At 43.0% G+C, this 15,348-nt stretch overlaps 1 protein-coding gene across 1 annotated transcript; it reads right to left on the bottom strand.

The window, feature by feature from the left end:
- Positions 1 to 1,447: 1,447 nt before the first annotated feature.
- STRA8 (stimulated by retinoic acid 8) lies at positions 1,448 to 14,995 on the bottom strand. Its single transcript, XM_030003219.2, has 8 exons — positions 14,796 to 14,995; positions 14,439 to 14,514; positions 12,917 to 13,001; positions 12,362 to 12,514; positions 8,963 to 9,245; positions 7,592 to 7,668; positions 5,825 to 5,936; positions 1,448 to 2,274 (listed from the first exon to the last, which is right to left on the bottom strand). The coding sequence occupies exons 2-8, from the start codon at positions 14,443 to 14,445 to the stop codon at positions 2,200 to 2,202; spliced, it is 792 nt and encodes a 263-aa protein (XP_029859079.1). The 5' UTR covers positions 14,446 to 14,514; positions 14,796 to 14,995; the 3' UTR covers positions 1,448 to 2,199.
- Between the last annotated feature and the right edge of the window lie 353 nt (positions 14,996 to 15,348).

Here is a 15,348-nt window from a genome sequence, read left to right as displayed (position 1 = left end):
GCCAAGGCAGAGCAGCTATTGTCTGTGTAGTGTCAGCTCTGCAGGAGGGGAAACTGCCTTCCCACATTACAGGCAGGCCTGCACTCTTGTAGACTGTGATCATGTGGCAGGAGGAGCCAAAGTAATGTGTTCTTCATGTTCTCCTTAATGTCATAACACCTCCCACAAAGCCTGCTACCATTGGGAGGAGTTATCATTTTCACACCCATTGTTTCACATTAATGTTCAGGCCAGTCTTACACCTAAACTTCTCCTGGTGAAGCATCAGAAGATCTCACATGTGATGATCAAGGGAATGCATCTACAATAGTGTATGGTGTCCATCTACAACTGTCTCTCCTGGTAGATGGCAGGCTGAAAGTCATCTGAAAATGAAATATTCTACTGTTTTAACTTCTGTTCTGGACTGGGCTTCAAAAGGGCGGGGATGAAGGGCTAATAAGAAAAGGTTGTTAACCCTCGAACATTATCTACTCACATGGCTGTCCTATGGCACATGCCACTATTGCCAAGTTTGACCTCAGCTGATGCAGTAATTAAGATGGACATGGTGAAAGAATCATTAATGTAACAAACCTGACCAAATGTTGTGTGGCAAATGGAACCAGAGGTGAGAGAACTCTGTATGATTTCTACAGCTAAAAGCTTGTAGAAAAAATATCCTCAGTACTGAGAAAAACTAATGTATTTCCCTCCAAAACTACACAAAGATAAGAAAACATGGGCAGAAACTTAATGTAAACACTTACTACTGTAGGTACATATATATATATGTATGTCTCATACTAGCTAAAGGAAAGAATGATTTCACCTTGGATCCCCTGCAAAGTCTGTACATGTATTTCAGCCAGCATGTGTCCCAAAAGCCAGACTGCCCAGGGAATGCACACGCTTGGCATTTTGGAATTTGAGGGAGAGGAGGAGGAGGAGAGCCAGCATTGCTTATAGCCTCAGAACAATGACAGCCTGTACACTAGAAGCACACTAGAAAGGCCAGGGAAAGGCAGGGCTGCACCCTGGAGAACTCAGAGGGGCTCTTAGACCCAAACAGCATTTACAATTAGGACCCCCACCCCCACTTCCAACCACAACAGCCTGGCAAACATCCACCTGGGAGTGCTACCACAGCCTCAACCGCAGGGACAGAAGGTGCTCTGGAAGAATTATTCTCCCCTTGTACTTCAGTACTTGGCTCCAAATGTGTTTGCTTGAATGCAGCTGCATGTAGCATGCTCTTACACATCAAGGCAGAGCTGTGCCACAGCCCAGCCCTCTTGGATTCAGCCTAAAAGCCTGGCTGCTGTAGACTGATGGATACCTGGGCATGCCAGCTTTAGTTTAGATTTTAAAATAGAACTTTTAGCCTTTCTCTCTGTGATGGCTGTTAGCATGACTTCAGCATAACCACTGTCAATACAATCTGTCAAAATCGGCAGAGAGCCTTTAATGATAGCTCTGAGATGTGAAGGATTTTATTTATCTTCATAGCATTTTTAATTCCAAGACACTATCTGAGCAGCACTACTCATCAAAGAATGAGATGTGGCAGAAGAGCTCAGGGCTGATCACTCAGCTTTACACACTGTGCAAAAGTAAATAATCCAAAGTGTGTTATTGTGCCTCCACTTCTCTGGGTAATTTGGGAGTGGGTGGCCACTGCTGCTGTCCTCATCAAGAGATGGAGGAGACTCATCTCACTCTCTGTGAGGAAATCCCTCTTTCCTTGTCAGCCTGAGCTGAAAAATTGCACCAGAAAAGTAATCACTGCCAGGGTGCAGGGCACTTTTTGTGATTTTTTGCAGGCTGCAGTTTGAGACCTGCATCCTCTGGGGGTGTGCAGGCTGTCACTGATGTCACCTCTCTGCAGCTCTTCCACAGCTTATGCTAGGCAAGGTCACTTAACTGTACATGCCTCAGTTTACTTGTGAAGTGAGGTTAAACATTAAAAAGCAATAGACAAAAGTATTTCTTAAGATTTTATAAATATCTAAAACCTGGAACTTTTAAAGGTATAAATTACTCAACTGATATATCAAGAAGCACTGATGAGGGAATGGGAAGTCAATGGTAACAAACCACTTTAACACAGTGTCTCCACACTCTGCTCAGAGAGGGGCTTCACTGAAAGAGGTGCAGTCTCTTCACGTGCCTGGTATACCCAGCAATGCTTGGCAAAACATTAGCAAACAGAGATACTGTTTAGAAATCTTCATCATCGAAGGTCTCAGTGCACCTCAGCATCACAGTCTCATAATCGAACTGAAGATCTTCTTCCTGAAAGCCCCCCCAAAGGCAAGCAGAATTAAAAAACACAGGAGTTGACTGTGTTTCAAATATACAGTGGGTTGGTCAAATGCTGCCGTTTGTCAGCTAATGCGCCATGAGCCCTCCTTCCTCTCTGAATCAGCAACCAGCACTTGTCAAGTGCCTGAGGTGCCTGATGAAGAATGACTCAAATTTTCAACCAATTTCTTTCTAAAATCACAGGGCTCCACCCTGTGTCTATTTACATCATTTAGACAGCTGTTACTGACTGTGGTAGCAAGTGGGTCATGTAACAGGCTCTGAAGATATGGGAGCTTCCTCGAGGCCTTAACTTCTACTGACTTCAGAGTTTGCTGCTCTTTTAGCAACAGAAGGAAATGGCCTTCTCTTTCACCAGCTTACAGAGAATAAAAGTGGCTCTTGAGAAATCAAAGTCTAGGAGATGAAAGTGTTCATCTAGTCCACCTTCTGCATTGATGCAAGACTCTTTAGGACAAGACTGTGTTTAAAAATAGGTGCTGTTTAAAAAATATATAGCTTAAGGAGCACTAAATCCCCCTTGCTTGTCAAGTGACTCATCTAAAATCCATAATTTTAAAAGAAAATGTGCCTTTGAAGATGCAAAGGTGCTCAGTGCTATTTAGAAAAAAACTCAGTCTTTCACTTAGATATTGTAAAACCTTTGGACCTCAATCTAAATTAATTCTTTACTGCCTTTGCTGTCTAGCATCTTATGATGTGACCTTAAGACAACAGCTCTTGAAAAATGACAAGATTGCTTAAATAATCTCATGCTCAGAAATATTTCTCTACCATGTACCATGGAAGCATGCTCCTGTTCTCATTTTTGGGTCACTGTCCTTTTAAGAGCCTTCCCTTTCCTTGTCCAAATGATTTCCTCCCTCCTCTTGTGTGAGTCTTTCTCAAGCATTTTATACCAGTGCATGCCCTTGGCAGCCTTGAGAGCCAGGGCAGCGGCTCAAGAGGAGCTGCACTCAGTGGAGCTGTGACTACGAAACAGTGAACATACACAAGCCGACAGTAGTACTTTGTACCTGGACAGTTAACCAGAAATAGCATAACATAGCACTGGCATGTAATGACCAGCAATAAAACCCGTCACCTCATCAGCTCTGCAGATGAAAGGAAAGGAGACCATAGGCTGCCTTTCATATTTCAGTCAGGTGCACATCACATGCCTTGCCTTGGTAATGTACCTGCTACCCGCCTCTCTCTCTTCTACAAGGTGTGTGCACAGTGCACCAGAATATCACTTTATCCTTGGGATAATTTATCCCAGCACTGCCCAAACTCCTGAGCTAGTGTAGCACTGGCACAAGTACCTTATCAAGGGAGGGGGAATGGTCTGCAGGGGTTCAGTCAGACCCATAAGATAAGCAGGAAGGCCTCCCTTCCCTGTGAAGTTCAGGAGTCTCCGATGCTCTGAGTAGCCCAATTTCTGGGGTAAGGTATGTAGCCTAGACTGAGCTCCCTGCTGCTGCCTGAGTTGGTGTGTTTCAAGCCAGGTGGAACATCTCCTATCCCCACTCTGCAACCACTTCCATAACTGCCTCAATCTGTTTGCTTTAAGATGGAGCTGAATTTCTGCTCTCAAAACAAAAAATTCTTGTCAGTCATTTATTTTATTTTATTTTTTTGCCTCTTGGCAGGACTCTCTAGATGTGCTGTACTGCAGTTATCTAATCCAAAACAGACTGTGACCTTCATATTATCAGCACTCTTTAGCCTGGGTGATTTCTGCTCAAACTCCCTTTTTATTGTCTTATTACAGACAACTCAAAGTTCCTGCCTAAAAGAAGTGCGTGCAGCCTTTTATTTCCTTTTGGATCCACAGAGCTGAGTCAACTGCCAATTTGCAGTACAGCTTCTTTTGCTGCCTGTGTTCCTTCCCATCACTCCCATTCTCCTAGTCTTATTTCAAATGTGCCTCTTTAAAGCTAGAAAGAGACACTATCTCTTCTCATACCACCTCATCTGGGACCTGTGAGGTGGACTTGGGCTCACATACAACAATGCAGCACCAAGCAGACGGACAAAATGGGTCCACCTAATGCTGCCAGGCATGATATTCACAAAAGAAATTTTAAACCGGAAAATACAGTATCTTGCCTAAAGCTTTTCTTTCTTTTCTAGGCATGCTCAGTTCATGGTCATTTACATAAACACAGGAAGAGCGCTGCCCTTATGAAGAACATAGCTATTCACAGACCAAAGGGCTATGTAGATCAGTGCCTGGTCTCTGACAACGGCCAGGAGTGGATGTTTAGACAGAAAGTGCAAGAATTGTGCATCCAGTGTGCTCTGTTCCACAATATATGCTCCCACATTACGGCAAACTGTGCTGTGAGGACCTTCTGAGCTGGAAATTGTATCTGTACCTTCAGATTTAGTAACTGTCAATGGTTTGATGCCCCAGCAGTTAAATCTGGTAATTTGCATGTGCAAGTATTTTTTAATATGCTGTTTGTTCATTTCATTGAGTGCTTTCTAGTTCTTCTGGTGTTAGACACAATGAATAATCATTCTGTGTACCAAATCTACACGATTTAGGATCAAAATTCTCTCACGGTACCCCTCATTCTTTTTTTGCAGAAGAGTCCTACTCTGGTAGCTTCTGTTTAATGCCTTTTGCTGTGCCTGCTGCCATTCTCTGCACCTCCTCTAGTTCTACTGTCTCCCTGAGATGGTGGAACCAAATGGCACACAGCAGTCACTATGTGATAGATTCAGATAGTGGTGCAACACTAGTTTCTGCTTTGTGTTCTGTCCTAATTACCCCTCATCGCTAACACTCGATTTCCTTCAAAGGAGCTCAAGTAACAGAGACTGGGTAGAAGCTAGGCGATAGAAAATAGCAAAACAGTGGCTACTGTGGAGATACAATTGACTCTGAGCCCAAACAAGCACGCTCTGACTGAGGGATATCTCCCTTTCAGTCCTCCACCCATGTGCAAGCTCTGAGCCACGTCCTTGGCAGGAGGGCAAGAAGGGGAGGAAGAACACTGCAAACACGACGACTTCTGGCTCAGCAAACCTGCAACAGTAGGCTGAGGTTAAGAGGCAGCTCAGTAGCTGTTTATCAGCTCTTTCAAGAACACGAATACCCTACTCCTAAGGCCTGCCAGTGGAGGGCTCAGGGTAGGGAACCTGGCACCCAGACAAGCAGAAGGTGGTCCTACTGAGCTCAGAATGAAGCGGCCGGGGATTAATGAGAACTGCAAAGTGAGCTTTGCCTGCTCAGATGAGATCACTCAAGCTTTTCCACAAGGAACTTTCATGCAAACAATAAAAAAAAAATTCCTCATGTCATTTGCCATTTTGAGTAATATTCAAAGCAGTAATAACCCCTCGCACTTTGCCTCTTACAAAGGCAATTCTACTGACCTTTTGGAATGACACATCTGAAGTGATGAACCCCAAGTTCGTATTTGTAATGATTCTGGACAATATGATCAGAATCACAGAAAACAGAAATCCCTTTCTGACAATGACAGAAATACATTTCTCCTTCTACAAGGAATCCTTTGGCAAAGCTTACCTGGCAAAACTGTGTATTAGCAAAGAAAAGTCTTTTCAGGAAGTCAGTGATCTGCAGATAGAGTCCATGGTGATCCTCTGGACTTTCAGAAGTGCAGCTTGCAAATGCTGAACTGAAAATGGAACCAGATACTATATTTAATTTCCTGTTCCCTCATTTCTCCTCCTACTTACTTTCTTTCCTCCACATTTTACTTATAAATTAAAAAAGATTAAAATTGTTTTCAAGATGGTTCTGATATTAAAGACAATAGCCAAGCAAGGGGGGAGTGGAGGTGGACGTATGGACGAGATACTGTCCAATAAATGCAAGGAAGATATGTAAGAACAGAGAACAGCAAGACAAGAAACCAGAAACAACAAAGAGATCCACTGATACATGACAGCTATAGTAACACTGTTTTGAGGAAAAGTATATATCCATTATAACAGAGAGCAACAATGGTTATTTGCTAGTATATTTTGTAGGGTTGTTCAGAGGAGCAGCTTTGACTTCTTCTGTAAAGTTTTAGAGTGAATGCGGTAACATGTGGTCGTGAAATAACATATTAGCTATCACTGGCAGGTTTGTACTCAGGTAACAGGTAACTGGCAAAAAGCTAAGATATTCATTCTGGACCTCACCTCTATATTCTCCCTGGGATTTTACAAAGTTCTGCCATCATGCCTCTGTCCAGAATTACAAGGCAGAGTGATAAGGAAGGAAGGGAGCAAGAGAAGTGTTGACTACTGAAATACTGATCTAATTTGGGACCTAAAACAGATTGCAAAGATGATGGCAATACACTGCAGTATTAAGGAATACATAGTCTTATTTTAACCTTTATTATGTATTCAAGTATATTCTGATCAAGAGCCAAAACAACCTTATTTCCATTCATTCTGTTCTGGAAGTGCAAGGTAGAATGCTGGTGAAAGAAAAAGAGATTCACACTAAAGAACTCTCTAAATATGGAAAACTAAGTAGAAAAGGGGATTTAAAAAAACAGATCAAAAACACTATTTGCAAAGTGAAACAATCCTAATGAAGACTAAGTAGCAAGAATGCATAAAAGATGAGTCATAATGTGATTTTCCTCTTGAGGAAAGCAACCCTTTCCTTTCTTTGGTCCACTGCGAAAAATCAAAGGCAGTGCCAGCTTTGTATCTGACATGTTCTGTTTCAGATAACTCATCTGACCTGCAGAGGAAAGAGATGTTATTATTTAATTGGTCTTGTGTTTCTTTGATGTTACTGTTCAGGTCAACCACACTTTAAGCTTGATCACCTCCTTGTGATTGAATTAGGGTACTTGAAAAAGGTAACTGAGACAGTGTTAAAAAATTATCATTTTTTGTCTCATTAAACGAGAGTACAGTTTATGATTAACTGACTTATCCAGAGAATGCCTTATGGTCCTTATAGACCTAGCAAGTGAGACAGAGAAAAGGAAAACATTACAAATATTGTAATTTGAAAAGATGGAAAGCTACACAGAGTGAAGATGAAAATCAGAAGGACCCCAGTTATCCTGAAGTGATGCTCTTAATAAGGGATTCTTGCTGATTCTGCCATAAATGCCTACTAATAATTTCACTTTTGCACATTAAGAGACAGTATTATTGCAAGCACAATTGCTGGAGGCTGCTATTCTAACCATTTACTAAAAATTAGGCACAAAAAAGGAAGCTAGGCTATTGCATTACTACACAGAAAACTTGCCATGGAGTATTGACAGTGGGCTATTAACTTACTCTGTCTAGCAAAAGGGGTGAGTTGGTACTTTACCTCTGGCTAGACATTCCCTGAGTCTCGCTTCTGTCAAGGAAACCAGCAGCAACATCAAATGCATCTTCAAACATTACCTATCAGAGAAAACACTTCAGATGTCAACATATCCAGCCACCTAAAAGTTTTACCTAGGGCATCATTTTTAAAAAAGAATTCTTTAAAAGCACGATACTTTTTCTTTCCATTTAACAGGTACATTTACGGCTAGAGTAAACATAGAGTAAACCAAGAGGGTTTTGTGGAGACAGGAATAATAGGAATAACTGTATTTCATGACTAGGAACACAAGGTTAGTCCATTCCCTTAGGCCTGTGCTTCAACCTCTAGGTATTAGACTTAACATTACATGTGCCCCAAAATCAGTAAAAACCATGAATTGTATCAGTGCTTTAGAGACCTGACTGTGGGCTGCTGCTTATGGCTGGAGATCTCAGCTATACCAGCCAGTCTCCCCAAATCTGATTTCCAGTGTGCAACCTGGCTTACAAATGAGTTAAGATGCATCCTGTGACAGACCGATAAGCTCATTAGTTCACTCTGCCATAATGCAGTTCACACATTTTCTGTGCCAGAAAGTACTGTACATACAACATCCCCATGACATTTCCTAAGAAGGTCAGTAATATGAGTTGTGTCCTGTGACTCAAAAAGCACTTGTCAATGCAATTTACTTATATGCTAAAGGTAGACATCTGTCCCTCCCTTGCAGCTAATAAAATTACACATGTCTTTGAGCAGCTAGTTGCTCAAGTAATCAGTGCTCCAGGAACAGTTTACAAAGAGTTGGCTGTTATTTCATCTCTTTTTAACAAATGCCCTGGTCTTCTCAGTCACTGACTTCTTGGATCTGCAGAGATGCATGGCACAGGCAGTCATTAGCCCTGTTCCACTGGAACTGGTCTACAAATACTTCCTCTTTGCTACCAAGTGCTTTGATGAAAAAAAAACACCCAACCCAAAACACAGCAGGCCTTGGCAAACTCAGTATTCCTTCTGGATTTAGATAATCTGTGCTTCTTGGAGAGTTTGCAGAGCACAGTAACTTTATAATTCATGTTCTTCTTCCCTCCCCCTGGAGCAAGTTAGAGCAAATTTAACTGTTACTTAGCACAGACACTCTACAGGTCAGTGGAGACTAGCAGGATTACTACCACTGCACTCCTATAGCTTGCTGTGTATCTTACCAAGAGAGAATCTGGTGCAGGCGTTTACTCAAAGACTGCTTATTGTCTCCACTTATGCATTCAAGTAGTCTTGAGAAAGCTTAATTACAACTACTGTATGTTTCCAATTAAAAGCTGCAGAGCCAATTAGCATCTGAAGGCTTGGAGTTTCAGAGGCAGACCATGTATGTTACTCAGCACTTACTTCCTCTGGTGTGGAGACTGAGGAACCACTGGCTTCCTCACTGTTACCTCGGCTGTCCCTCACACTACCTTCAGTGCACGCAGGCTCTTGACAAGCAGCCTTAGGATCCACGAGGAAATCTCTCTGGCTACAGTACTGCAAGATGCTGTCTCTCCTTTCTTCAGAAAGCTCTTGCCAGAGGTGGGAAATAGCTGTGGAGACCTCAGGAAGAGGCACCTCCTCAGTGCAAACAATTCCATGCTCTATCAGCAGGTCCACTGTGTGCTTATAAAAATACAGGTATCTGTAATGAAAGGAAAGGGAGCACCTCTTAAGAGCAGGCTATGAGGCAGCCATCTACTGTAAATCAGCAGGAGACTGGGGAATAGCTCTGATTCATAACTACTTCACAGTCTCCCCTCTCTAAGACTCCATACAATTACTGAAGGTTGCCCAACACTGAAGATTTTAGCAACTCCGTTCTGCCAAGATTTCATCTGCAAAAGACAGGCTCCAGCCACAGCCTCAGCGGCCTGCCTCACAACAGAAGCTCCAGGCGCTGCAGGCTGTACTTGTTGCACAGGCAAACCTCATTCTGGCATTTAATAAATTTTGAGTTACTTGCCTTTGTATCCTGAGGCTTTTACACTATAAGTCACTTTTTATACTTTTACTGGAATTGCACTACACTTAAAAGCCTTGGCTGAGGTCATATCCTGACATATTAGTTACTATACATGCAGATAGAAAGAGACTACCCCAGGCCTGGATGCTCTGACTTAAATAAGCATGGGAGCTCAATTTCCTCCATTTTACATGTGAGGAAACGCATCCCTAAGACTTACTTCTATGCAGTCTGTAGTGAAACTGGTAAGGGAACCCAAGTGTTGCAATTTCAGCCCGGTGACTAAATCTCAGAACGAGCCCGCTTCTTCTCTTAGCACTGTGCGGCACAGTGAACCAGGGATAAGAATGTCTACTTTGGAAAGCACCACTAAAGGTTATTTTACGTTAATTACATGCTTAGAGCTTCTCAGATGAAAATAACAAGATCAAAGGAGTACAAACCAAGAGTTCTATAAACAGCAGTCATTGTTACTAAGTTTGGGCTCAAAATGATTCCTTGGAAGATGTCCCAAATGAGCACATTTCCTGATTAACTGAACAGTACTGCATAACAAAGTAACTCAAAAGAGTTCAGCCTTTTCTTTTTGGAAAAAAAAAAAAAAAATTACTTGTTGCAGCAAATCAATACTGAAAATCTTAAGATAATTCTGCATGCAAGTATAAATATGTTTAAACTCCAGTTTCCATACTCTGCAGTATTTTCCACCATTGCTGGAGACAAAATACTGGAAGGGGAATAAGCGTTCTCACGTAAGGTATTGCGCTCACTAAGGATTCTGGATGTCCAGCTCCAAACAAAGGATCTGGAGTTTCTCAAACAGAAGAATATGAATCAATCACCACTAGATTGCTTTGCTAAAGAAACTAAGCTTGAACCATGACTTCACTATTTCCTTCCCAGCTGCAAGGAGACAACCACATTTTGCACTGGACAGAGTACTGTGTAGTCCTACCAGTGTAGCTCCTGCTGCTGGACATGGAAAAAAAAAACTAGTCCGTTGAAGCTCAAAGCTTTTCTGATGCTGCCCAAATAATGTGATTGGACAATCACCAAAAGCCTGTTATTTTCTTTGCTGAAGAGTCTCTATTGTTTTATGCCTGTTATAAAAGATCATTTTTTGAGAAGAATTAGCTACAAACCAGCTGCCGTCTGCCATAAGACTGCAGGATAAGTGCCAGAGTCCACACAGTACAGGCCCTGGTCCACCTTGTCAGTGAAGAAGGAGAAAGTCAGGTGTTTACAGCTCTGTTGTGCAGTCTTTGATGAATAGAGCTTACTTCCCCCAGAAAATCTTGATTCAGCACTTTTCAAGGTCTTGTAAATGATACCTTACCACAGGCACCTCTGAGTCTCACAAGAGCAAAAGTAGGAACAGTAGCAGGAGGCTGGTGCCATCTGCTGGCACAGCTGCAGTCTCAGTTTGATGAAAAACTCAATAATCCAAGGGAATTTTATAAATAAGCACCAGTTCAAAGCAAAAGAGAAGAAGGAACTGCGGAAGTTTTTGTTTATGGTGGTGACGCTGTGGAAGAGGATGCCAGCTGCAGCTGTGGATTCTCCTGCACTGCATATTCTTAACTCTGGAACAGTTAGGGTGAAATTGACTCTGCTTGGTGGTACAGGATAGATTAGACATCCATCTGTTTCTCAAATCTTTATGATGAAATGATAATTTATCCTTTAGGAAAAGCATCCATGACCTCTAAGTACCTCCTAGTGCTGTCTGACAGCAAGGGGAAGAATATGATGACTAATGTACTCAGTCTTAAGATATCAATAACTTTGAAAAAACCCAGTAATTTTACCATTACAACCCCAGACTAAAATACATGGACCACTGACATGAGAACAGTGGTCTTTTTAGGTCCTGAATCAGGCACTTAGGAGCTGATCCTAAAGGGTGTTACAGTCTCACACCCCCTAGCTATAAATGTAACACACATGTAAGTGTTTAGGTTCCCCTCCACCTTCCCGTGTTACATTTTGAGGAGTGCTTTCTGATATCTTCCAGACCACCACTATTCTGCAGCCCGCAGGCTGAGGACTACATGATCTTCCCTGGTCCCATCCAGCCTTACCCTACTCCGATCCAACAAAAAAGGTACTCCAAGCTGCCAGGAGCTATGGGTCTACTTCTGGAAGGAGCAACAGTGTTCATAACAATGCTCCTCATAACAATGCCATTAGAGGCAGGATGAACATCACTGTGGGGAAAAGTATCTGCCTACGTTTGGTTCCTGCACCTCCCCAGAACACATATAGCTAGACTCTTGAGAATTTAATCTGGTGCAGCAATTCCTACATTCCTAAAACCTAGCCCCATTGCAGGGATACAGCTTGATAGTGGTACTGATACCACAAACACACAGGGACAGGCACCTGCATAAATCATTCTGGATGAATAACCTCCTATTCCATCTGTGCTTGCCTGTTAAACCACTACTGTTAGCAGGTATGTTGCATCTTGCTCTGCAAGCCCTATGGAGAGTGGTAAAGCATGGCCACACAGGGACTGACACACTTGAAAGAAATTTTTTTGTCTTTCCTCAGGGATTTTCCAAGGCCTGGAGAACTGGGGGCTGCTACGACGCTGGGAGTCCATTCACATGCAAGTCACAGGTAAGGAACTTGGGAGGTGCTCAGCTTCATCACCAGCAGGGCCAAAGCTGCTGGCACAAGGCTTCTGCAAAGCAGATGCAGGCTCCAGCAGGGCTGCACGAATGGCAGTGACTGGATGCACGGTGTTAATGCCAACAAGTTAAAAAACTGAAGGCAACGTGGGGTGCACCTACCGTTCAAATTCCACCAGATCTGGGGATGAAGTCTCTGAAGACTGGATCAATTCTGGCTTCCCATCCTCTTCCAGTGTTTGTTTTTCACATCCTCCAGTCAGACACCAGACGGTAGAGTCACTCTCACTCACAGCTTCCAAGGCTGATGCAGTGCTGGAAAGAACACACAGGAAAAAAAGCCGCATGAGCAACTTCTTAACTGGATTAATAAGGCCCTTGTCATCGTCACTCCCAAGTCCAGGGCCATTCTTCCCAAGCCAGCTTTCTCCTCCTCCTTTCGCTTTGCAGGCAAATGAGAAGTCCTTGGTGGAGATCAGCTACATAGAAGGGAAAGGAAATACAAGCACTGACTGGAAATGAGACCAACAATACACTTAAAGTGTTTGTGCACTGTACAGGATTACAAGGGTCCAGGTGAAATCTCTTCATTTTTTTCCTCAGGATGAAAGGCCTCTGCTTGGAAATTCAGTAACAATGACAAAGAGGTTCAGAGATGCTGGGAGGGAAGCAAATCCAAAGTATTATCATCTTTCCTTGATTGGTATAAGCCCTTACCTGTGATTGCTGAAGTGCCTCTTGACATATTCCTCCCTGACTTCCTCCAAGCTGGACGGGTTCCCATCCTCCAGACTGAAGGACTCTGTTGTGAGTAGAAAGGTACTGTCACATCAGTGGCACTTTTGGCTTCCCTCTCTCTCTCAGCCCCAATCAAACAGAATAATTTCAACAACTGGTTCTTCACGAGCCAGAGCTTTTTGTCAGGCAAAAATGATGTGAAAGGAGAAACTTCTGCCCCTCCTACAATGTAACTAGCATTATTGGGAGTTTATGATCATTGAGGAACTTAGAATCAATGCCTTTTTCCTAATGCTGGTCTGACAGAACTGATGGTGAAAACAACCAGCAAATCAAAGTCCAGGCAAGCACTAGTCAACACAGTATTTTGTGATTGCCACATAATGAGGAAATAGCATGTAAAAACCTCTGACAACCAACGCATGATTCACAAGCAGTACGAATTGTACATATATGCAAGTAAATACAAGGGGAAGTTACCCCTTCAATTTTGCTCTGTCAAACTATTGCTTCTGCCTATGACTGACTTTTATGGGTTATCCAAGGATGTGGGTTCAGAGAAGACTGCTTATTTTAAGCACTGGGACTTTTAATTGATGAAAATTATTGGAGGTGCAAGTTGCATGAATAGCAGTGGTTTTTTCTAGCTGACGCTAATTTGGACACTTGAAGGGACACAAAAGTATGTCCAAAGTCTCTACCCCATCAGCCCCCTGGCCTACTTGCCGCCCCTGGAGGCAGTGGCCAGCATCAGTAAACAGAAGGCACGCTGGCAAGGGCGTGAAGCCCCACAGCAGGAGCTGCCTCAACTGCGGACAGCGCATGCTAGACCAGCGTGACGCATGGTGTCACAGATGGTAACAGAGGAGCGCATGAAGACGACCTGCCAAGCTGCAGCATCTCTCTTACCCATTTCTATCAGAGTAAATCCTTAAATAGAGGCTTCCCTTTCCTATACTAGGAAATCCTCAACAGCTTCTCTGTCCTTTTTTACCTCACACCAGAGCCTGCCGAAATTTAAGCTCTGGCCGTGCTTGACTCGCAACGCTGGGTGCTTGTGACGGCTGTGACTTGCACTGCCCCGCATCGCTGCAGCTGGGAGGAGCACACATGCTCCTGCAGCCTCTCAGTGGGAGCCCAAGCATGCAGCCTGGGGACCCATGCCAGCCCCACACCTGCTGGGGGTGAATCGGCAGCAGGGTGACAAGGGCACTCTGCCTGAACTGCCTGCTGCCATGGGATAGCAGGAATTACTTGTTTCCTTCCTTCACCTAGGCTGGGGAGGGGGTAGGAATGGCTGAGAGTCAGAGGGGGATTTCTGAGGTGCAGCGCTTAGTGGGTCGACAGACTTTTCACTATCCCTTGCTTATTGCTACAACTAAAGCCACAGTTAGCTCTAATGCTTTAATGGGCTCAGCTGCGTACCTATCTGTCTATTTAAGAAATAAATAAAAAACAAGTCCAGGCACTCTGTCTAAGGCAAATATTTGCATACAGTTACCTTTCATCTTCAGAAAAGAACCCAAGGTTTGCTCCAGCTTCTGGATAGATTTCTTAGCCTTACGCAAAACCTGATACTAAACATAAGAAGAAATCAGAACTGATTGCTCTCTGCTCTGACTAGATTCATGTTTTAACATGCCTTGGTTGTTTTCTTCACTCGTCCTTCATTTTGACCTTCAGTTATCTCAATGTCTCTGTGAAAACAACTGTGTTGTTTCACCAGCTACCCTTATCCACATGAAAAGGGAAAAGAACTAATACCAGAGCAAACTTAAATACAGAATAAAAATATTTGGGTATATATTATGCATTACATACACAGAACACCCAGTCACATAGACATTTGCTACTTAACTCTGATCTTCTTTCATCAGCAAATGGTCTTGTTTGGATCATTCTCTTCTTGAAGTATGTCCAGAAATACCATGCTGTGAAGTCTTCTTGGACGTCTACCAACTTTAGGCATCAGACTTTACTAATCATTTCCCATGAGAATTTAGCTAGGAGAAGCCTTTGCCATGTTCTACTCTCGGCTACACCGATGTTAACTGGAATAACTTCAGTGCTGCACATCATTCCTTCATCATTTATAGCAAGCATAACTGAGAACATATGGGCAACGCATTTAAGCATACACATCTCAAAAATATTTCAAGACTTATGTGATTGGTGAGACCATCCACAATCACCTTAGACAGGATGCCTACCCCGCAGAGCTTTCACGCTGGATATTTTAGCCAGCACTAAGCACTAGGATTACAAGTGAACTTCTGTATTTAGGCTCTTGAAGATATTGAACTTCCTTGGCCCCCAAAAGTTGCACAAGGGGCACATGATACTATGAAAAAGCAATTTTAAGAATTGGTATGTGGAGATAGTCCCCTTAGACTAGACAGAACAAGTATCTG

This window comes from Aquila chrysaetos, chromosome 26 (assembly GCF_900496995.4).
Source record: "Aquila chrysaetos chrysaetos chromosome 26, bAquChr1.4, whole genome shotgun sequence".
Lineage (NCBI taxonomy): Eukaryota > Metazoa > Chordata > Aves > Accipitriformes > Accipitridae > Aquila > Aquila chrysaetos.
The sequence above is the reverse complement of the archived record's forward strand: the minus strand, read 5'-3'. Positions and strand labels throughout refer to the sequence as shown.